At 28.6% G+C, this 8,846-nt stretch overlaps 1 protein-coding gene and 1 long non-coding RNA gene across 2 annotated transcripts; both read right to left on the reverse strand.

Annotated features, from left to right (window-relative positions):
* Window positions 1–3,242: 3,242 nt before the first annotated feature.
* Window positions 3,243–4,595, reverse strand: LOC137823377 (uncharacterized). Its single transcript, XR_011083115.2, has 4 exons — window positions 4,543–4,595; window positions 4,203–4,289; window positions 3,582–3,651; window positions 3,243–3,485 (listed from the first exon to the last, which is right to left on the reverse strand). It is a non-coding gene; the product is annotated as an uncharacterized LOC137823377 (long non-coding RNA).
* Window positions 4,596–6,753: 2,158 nt separating this feature from the next.
* Window positions 6,754–8,463, reverse strand: LOC150028715 (uncharacterized). The gene is made up of 3 exons (XM_090300066.1): window positions 8,443–8,463; window positions 7,072–7,725; window positions 6,754–6,987 (listed from the first exon to the last, which is right to left on the reverse strand). Exons 1-3 carry the CDS (start codon window positions 8,461–8,463, stop codon window positions 6,754–6,756), a joined length of 909 nt encoding a protein of 302 aa, XP_090156192.1.
* Window positions 8,464–8,846: the final 383 nt, after the last annotated feature.

Raw genomic sequence — 8,846 nt, forward strand, 5'->3', positions numbered from 1 at the left:
TTGTCAATTTATATAATTCATAATTATATAATATATAGATATGTGTCCTGGTGTCCCCGTGGCTATGCTACTTAAATTAGTAGTGCACAAATTAATAATAAATAAAAAGGAATGAATAAATTTTTGTCATAACAAATGCATTACAATAGAAAAAAAATAATTTGAACAAATTTACATTATATAAATAATGATCTAATATTATGTTCCCATAATATATTTACGAAGAAAATGAAGTACTGTTCCCCAACTTCATGCTAACTTAATATGCAAAAATCTCTCCGAATAATTATTGCAATTAAAAAATTAATTCATTATATTATACCAGGTAGTGTTATAGTAAAATAAATAGAAAATGTGTATTTCTTCCAATACATATTGTAGGCGAGAATCATATTAAATTAAGAAGTCACATTTAGTCATATAAATTAATACTCGTGCACATAAATCTTTATTGTTAAGTTATATAATTCATAATTATATAATATATATATCCATGTCCCTGTCTCCTCGTGTCCCGTGTCCCCGTGTCAATTTCTATGCTACATAGATTAGTAGTCCATAAATTAATTATAAATAAATATGAATGCATAAATTTTTGCCATAACAATTACATCACAATAGAAAAAAATAATTTGAACAAATTTAAATTATATAAAGAATTATCTAATATTATGTTCTCATAAGATATTTATGAAGAAAATGAAGTTTTATTCACCAACTTCATGCTAAGTTAATATGCAAAAAATCTCTCAGAATAATTATTGAAATTAAAAAATTAGTTTATTATATTATACCAATTACAGTTATAATAAAAGTAATAAAAATGTTTGTTTCTTCCACAAACATATTGTAGGGGAAAATGATATTAAATTATGAAGTCACATTTTGTCATATAAATTAATACTTGTGCACATAAATCTTTATTGTCAATTTGTATAATTCATAATTATATAATATATAGATTTGTGTCCCAGTGTCCCGTTTCCCCGTGTCAATGTCTATGCTACATAGATTAGTAGTCTACAAATTAATTATAAATAAAAAGAAATGAATAAGTTTTTGTTATAACAAATACATTACAATAAAAATTTTTTTTTGAACAAATTACATTATATAAATAATTATATAATATTATGTTGCCATAAGATATTTACGAAGAAAATGAAGTATTGTTCACCTACTTCATGCTAAGTTAATATATACAATACATGAACATAAAATGATACACAGAGATAAATAATTAAAGTATAACAAACTTACAAAATTTGTTTAGAAAATTAGTAACAATAAACAGTTATGTGTAAACAGTTATAATAATAATTATTATTTTGATATTTAGAATAATGAAAAAAAAAATTATTTATTTAAGTAGGACATTAAATAATTTAGGATTTTTATATGTTTAAAATTCTTAAATTATTTAAAAATATTATTATTATAAAATTTTATCGAAGTATGACATTGAATAATTTAAAATTTGTGTTTATTTATATTTTTAAATAATTTAAGAATTTTATGTATTATAAATTTTTATTTAAGTATGACATTCAATAATTAGAATTTGTATTTATTTCTAATTTTCAATAATTTATGTATTTTATTTATTGCAAATTTTTTATTTAAGTACTACATTTATTAATTTAAGATTTGTATTTGTTTATAATTTTAAATAATTTAGGATTTTTTTTATTTCCATTAAATTAAGTATGACATTTTTTATTTCCATTTAGGATTTTGAATAATTTAGGAATTTAATTTATTTAAAATATTAAATCATTTAGATTTTGTATTTATTTAGGATTTTAAAAACATTATAAATGTTATTTATTATTTAGGATTTGTATTCATTTAGAAATTTGAAAAACATAAAAATTTAATTAATTTATATTTTCATTTAAGAATGACATTAAATAATTTAGAAATTTTATTGATTTTCAGTTTTAATTTAAGAATGAGATTAAATGATTTAGGAATTGTATTATTTTGAATTTTTATTTAAGAATAACATTAAATATTTTTTAGACTTATATTTATTTGATTTTGAAAAACCTATAAATTTCCTTTATTTTAGTTTTTTATTTAAGTTGGAAATAAAATAATTTAATATTTTTTTATTATTGAGTATTTTGAAAACTTATAAATGTTTTATTTATTTGAGATATGTATTTATTTAGAATTTTGAATAATCTAGTAACTTTATTGATTTTCGATTTTTATTTAAGAATGACATTAAAATTGAGTGAATTTATATTTATTTAGGATGTTAAAAAACTTATAAATTTTATATTTTTATTTAAGTAGAAAATAAATAATAGAACCAGAAATAGTAAGAAAACATAATGAAAGTATTGTCAGAAAGGTAATTATTGTTGTTGAAATTTTAAAATTTTAAAATCTGAAAAATTAAATATTTGAAGATTAATAATAATAATAATAATAATAATAATAATAATAATAATAATAATAATAATAATTTTGGAATTGGAAATAAGTGTGCAGCAGAAGAAGTCAGAAAAAGAAGATATGAATCAGAAAAGTAATCAATGATCTTGGAATTGTAAAATTTGATAATATGAAATATTAAATATTTTTAAATTATTATTTTTAATAATAATCTTGGAATTGGAAATAAGTGTGCAGCAGAAGAAGTCAGAAAAAGAAGATATGAATCAGAAAGGTAATTAATGATATTGGAATTATAAAATTTGAAAATATTTTAAGATTAATAATAATAATAATAATAATCTTGGAATTGGAAATAAGTGTGCAGCAGAATAAGTCAGAAAAAAGAAGATATGAGTCAGAAAGGTAATTAATGATCTTGGAATTGTAAATTTTGAATATTAAATACATTAAAGTTTTGAATTTGAATTTTGAATTTGAATTTGAAATTTGAAATTTGAATTTTGAATTTGAATTTGAATTTTGAATTTTGAAGAATAATATAATGCGAATAATCTTAACGTTAAAGTTTTTCGGAGGAATACATTAATGCGAATAATAAAATTAAATACATTAAATATAATTAAATACATTAAATTGAAGAATAACTTTTTATGAAGTTTAACTTATTTATGCCAACACATTATTATAAACAAATAACACATCTCTTTTCAAAGTAAACTATAAAGTAACATATTGAAATAAAAAATACAAAATAACATTCCATAATAATATTTAATATGAAATTACAAAACTTGATAACTAAAATAAAGTAAACAATTAATTTTCTCCGGTGGACATTACAACAATTTGCAAATTACATAACTCTATAATAGTAATGAAATCTCTATAATCAGAACATTGTCTTTGGAAAATTAAATTCAGAAGAATACAATCCTGAATTTTCCCAGCACTTACAACACCATCATATGAATCCCACTATGAAAGATCAATTTGTGGTCTTCACAAAGTGCATGGATCTGACAAAATTTCCTCCATCCCAACAAAATTTTGCCGCACATCTTTGAGAGGAAGTCAAAACCCTAAGTAGCCCAAAAATAACTTCATTAACGATTTTATCAGAAAAAAAAATGAACAATGAAAACAACTCTGAGAAAAGAGGAAAGAAAAGATTTCACCTTGATGCTTGAAGGTACTATTGATATGAACGAAAATTCATTCCACTTCCACTACACGAAGCTGCACAAACTGAAATATAGATGAAAAAAAGGTGTAAAAAATTTGCCAAAGAAAGTTTAACAACAAAAAGGAGATCTCTTTGAGTGGAAGTCCAAATCCTAAGTAAAAAAAACTCCATTAACGATTTTATCAGCAAAGAAACAAAGAGGTGGTAAAAGAGATGAAAAGAATAAGCAAAAACATGAAAATAATGAAACTTTGATAAGAAAAACCAAAAAAAAATATCATTTTTATGCTATGAAACGTAACAACAAAACCCAGGATCAACAATGTGAAGAACAAAGAAGCAAGAAACGGTAAAAGAGATGAACATAATCAACAGAAACATGAAAATAATGAAACTTTGATAAGAAAAACAAAAAAAAAATATCATTTTTATGCTATGAAACGTAACAACAAAACACAGGATCAACAATGTCAAGAACAAAGAAGCAAAGAAACAGTAAAAGAAATGAAAAGAATCAGCAGAGACATTGAAAAAAAACGAAACTTTGATAAACAAAACCCAAAAAAATATCTCTTTGAGTGGAAGTCCAAACCATGAGGACAGACAAACTTACCCTGGAAAAGATTTTACCTTGGTGCTTGAACATACAATGAATATGAACGAAAATCCATTTCACTTCCACTACTGGTTGCGGAAGAAACTGAAATGAAATGTAGATGAAAAAAAGAAACTGAAATGAAATGTAGATGAAAAAAAAAACAGCAGAAACATGAAAATAACGAAACTTTGATAAGAAAAACCCAAAAAGAATAAATAATAACCTGGAGAAATAGGAGAGAACCACAGGAAACCAAGAGAAGAACCGTGCAGGAAACCCAAAGAAGAAAAAAATATCAGAAACATGAAAAGAGCGAAACTTTGATAAGAAAAACCCAAAAAGAAAAAATAATAACCTAGAGAAATAAGAGAGAAGGAAACCCAAAGAAGAACCTGCAGGAAACCCAGAGAAGAAAAGAAAAAAAAATCATCAGAAACATGAAAAGAACGAAACTTTGATAAGAAAAACCCAAAAAGAAGAAATAATAACCTGGAGAAATAGGAGAGAACCGTAGGAAACCCAACCCAGAGAAGAAAAAAATCATCAGAAACATGAAAAGAATGAAACTTTGATAAGAAAAACCCAAAAAGAAGAAATAATAACCTGGAGAAATAGGAGAGAACCACAGGAAACCCAGAGAAGAACCGTGCAGGAAACCCAAAGAAAAAAATCATCAGAAACATGAAAAGAATGAAACTTTGATAAGAAAAACCCAAAAAGAATAAATAATAACCTGGAGAAATAGGAGAGAACTGTAGGAAACCCAGAGAAGAACCGTGCAGGAAATCCAGAGAGAAAAAAATCATCAGAAACATGAAAAGAACGAAACTTTGATAAGAAAAACCCAAAAAGAAGAAATAATAACCTGGAGAAATAGGAGAGAACCACAGGAAACCCAGAGAAGATCCGTGCAGGAAACCCAAAGAAAAGAATCATCAGAAACATGAAAAGAATGAAACTTTGAACAGAAAAACCCAAAAAGAAGAAATAATAACATGGAGAAATAGGAGAGAACTGTAGGAAATCCAGAGAAGAACCGTGCAGGAAATCCAGAGAAGAGATACCGGGGAAGTTGAAAAATAGGAGAGAGAAGGAAACAAAGAGAAGAACGGTGCAGGGAACCAGATAAGAGAGATCGGGGAAGTTGAGTAATAGGAGAGAGAAACGCTGAAAGTGTGTATAAAGAAAGGGAGTATTTAAAGAAATGGAGTTTTCACACGTGTAAGTCATATAGAGTGCCACTTGTCACTCCCAGAATGAGTTTCAGCTTGCTATTTTTAGTTAAAATTTGAATTTTTTTCTTTTTGAATTTTTTTTAAAACTTACCCTGGAAGTGCCTTCTATTTGTTATATTTATAGATTCTGAATTAGGGAGTGGGTTTGGGGTTTGGGATTTATGAATGCGGTCTTGGTAAAAACCGCATTCATAAATCACTATTTACAAATGCGGTCATTTACCAAGACCGCATTTGTAAATAGTGCTTTTTTTTTAAAGTACACTCTGTTTTGTGCAGAAACCATATATTTAAATAACCTGCATAATGATCAAACCCAGCCAGACAAATACAAAAATATAGTAATCAATTGAAATCATCAAAATGTACATTTACAAGTGATCAAATTACATATAATAAAACCACTATTGTTTACCTATGCTAGAGTTATAAAAATTAATGAAATATGCGGACCAAGAATCTCTAACATATGAAATGCCTTCCTCACTCATTGGTGTTTCTTCTGTGAATAACTGCATTGCAAAGTTGACATAAATTAGTTTCTAGATATATATATGTTCAAGAATTATAAAAATGATTTAACATATACCTCTTTCCAACCAGTTTTAACACCTAGTCTTATAATGGTAATCATCCATTGCATAATGTAATAGCCACACTCATAGCTTCCTGGTTGTTTATTACACTATAATTCAATAAAAAGTAATATGTTAGTATATTGATAAACAATGATAATAGAGAAAGAAAAAAATTACAAACCTTTACTCTTATGTAGTTCAAATTATTTGAACTGGATCGACCTTTTAGGATGTTATATCCACGCCATGAACTGGTTAATACAAAAAACCTCGTTAGTAGATGGTTAATTAGTAACATACAAAGTTAAGTTTATACTATACTTACGTATCAATGATATCCTTAAATTTTGTGGGCATCTTCTTGTGTAGGGAACAGAACCACACAGCAGTCTTATCAACCATTGATAAGACAAGTAACTGCCAATGATGCCTATATGATCAATGAAAAAAGTTAGTAAATATTTAAAATATGAAATAATAATAATTGATGACATATAATTAAACTTACTCATTAATATAAGGGCATAAATAAATTTTTTTTCCCTCTTTTTCCAGGATGTTAGTGATGTATGCTTGAGTCTCAGTTGAGTTTGGTCCAACGGGATTAGTATATGCAAGATCTAAGAATCCATACATATTTTCCTTCCCCTCAGTGATACAGACTCTATGCAAAAACCTACAAGTTTTTAGTTAAAGCATAATCAATAATAATTTAACATAAAGTAAATTGAATAATAGGTAAAGATACTTACATCATAAAAATTGAATTATACTTATATTGAGCTCCTGTTTCCCAGATATAAATTCTGATAAATCTGTGTTGTAAATCATCAGTGGCAGTTCAGTGTTGATTTGAAAAAATGTATTATCCCACGGAACTGGAAAAGGATCATTGCCAATCTGACTAGCAATGAGACGTAGGGAAGCCATAGGATCGTCAACTGGAACCTCACGCTTCTTTTTCGGACTTGGTGGCTGAAAAGGTTTCTACAAGATAAACAACATTTGTATTAAATTATATGTAATATATAAATATAAATAAAAAATAATATAATGAAACGAAATTATTACATGAGGTTCGGGCATAGATCGAATGAGCTCTCTGGGCCAGGCAACGAATGTCTGAAATGCATCGGCCACAGTGGTTACCTCATCTGAAGGTAGTGGAACACGAGCATCAGGAAATCGTACTTTTTCAACTGTTACCTTCGCCACATCAGGGGAGAGAGGAACGTTATGTAAGGTGGTGGCGTTTGTATAGACTTTTCCAAGTGCCACCACCCGAGGAAGTTTGTCGCCCACTACCAGTAGCTCACAATCCTCTGTCTGCCCATTGATATCATCCCCTGATGTTGGAGGAGCCGCACAACTCCCCTTTGTGCTCTTGGGAGTGGGACTAACAAGGGGTTCAATCGGCTCAGCACAAACTTGTTGCGATAGAAACTCTTGTCGCATTCGATCATTCTCCTTTTTCATCTCCAGCCACATCAAATCAGTCTCCTTTCTCATCTCCTCCATTATTTCTTCACGTAACTTACTCTTCATTTGAGTTTCCTTCTTGGAGGAGGAGGATGGCTGTCGTTCTGAAACTCCAAAATAAAGTTTAATTCCGACCCCTTGTCCAGCGGCACAAACACGACCAGAGTGTTCAGGTCGTCCAATTGCTTCAACCAGGATATCGTGACGACCTTCAGCAACAAATTTACCGTCGGATTCCAAGGAATCCTGCAAGAGTACACAAAAATCATATTTTCAATCATTAATATAATTAATGCTTTAAAAAAATTGAAAATAACAAAAATAACATACAATTTTTTCGATTATAACCCCGGATTGCTTAGAACTTGGTGCACCCGACTTCTTAATTCGGGCCCTCTTCCATTTTACATGGCGAAAAGGTGGTGATGGAGGAGAAGTGACCCCTGTTTCCACATTCTCAAACAACGTCCCCTGTTGAGATTTCTCCTTTTCCACCATCAGTGTTTGCTCAAGTTTTCTATACCCCGAACGAGACATAACGTGCGGGGTAAGATTCTTCAAAGCTATCTCTTGAGCTTTCTTCCGACGATCCTGTCATAATTGAAATAAACAAACTGAAGTAAATAAGATAAACTTATTAATGTTATATAAACAAAAAAGTTACTTCACTTACCATCCAAGCCTCATTTTCATGGCTTTCTCTAAAAAGACGCCATGTCTCTTCATCAATATGTTGGTACTTTAAACATGGATTTTCGTCTTTAAGGTCGCCAAAAATGTATCTCGAAGTCAGTCTTGACTTAAAGGTACGAAATTTAAGTGCGATATTGGATAATATCTTTGATCGAAGCGGTTCCACATCAGGAATGTCAAAGTTTGCCTGGAAAATAACATCATCAAATTAAAATTAATTAATCAATATTAAAAAGCATTATATGATAACAATAATAATGTAAAGCTTACTAGAACATCATCCCATAGCATGTTCCGATCAACCTCTGAAACCTCATCCCATGAATTAATCAAAATGGAGAGCCTCTCACGAGAAACAACTCCAAGATAGCTCATAAACTCATCTGCCTTAGGACCAAAAGCCACTCCAGTGTTGACGTCAATGTCAACATGTGTCTTCTCACCAGCAGCACGTCTCAATGCAAGACGCTTCAATCTAGTAGGTCCTCTACTGCCTCGCCCAAATCGAGGTCTGTCTGGAGTCTGGTCGTCATCCATGTCTCTGTTAAAAAAATTAGGTAACAAACATTAGTTAATGTGCATCGAATTAAAATCATATAAAAATAATACAAAAAATTCTAAATATTTATTTACATGTTGCATGTGGGTTGAATGTTTATATGTAAATTCCTTCA

This window comes from Phaseolus vulgaris, chromosome 3 (genome assembly GCF_051622355.1).
Source record: "Phaseolus vulgaris cultivar YP4 chromosome 3, ASM5162235v1, whole genome shotgun sequence".
Lineage (NCBI taxonomy): Eukaryota > Viridiplantae > Streptophyta > Magnoliopsida > Fabales > Fabaceae > Phaseolus > Phaseolus vulgaris.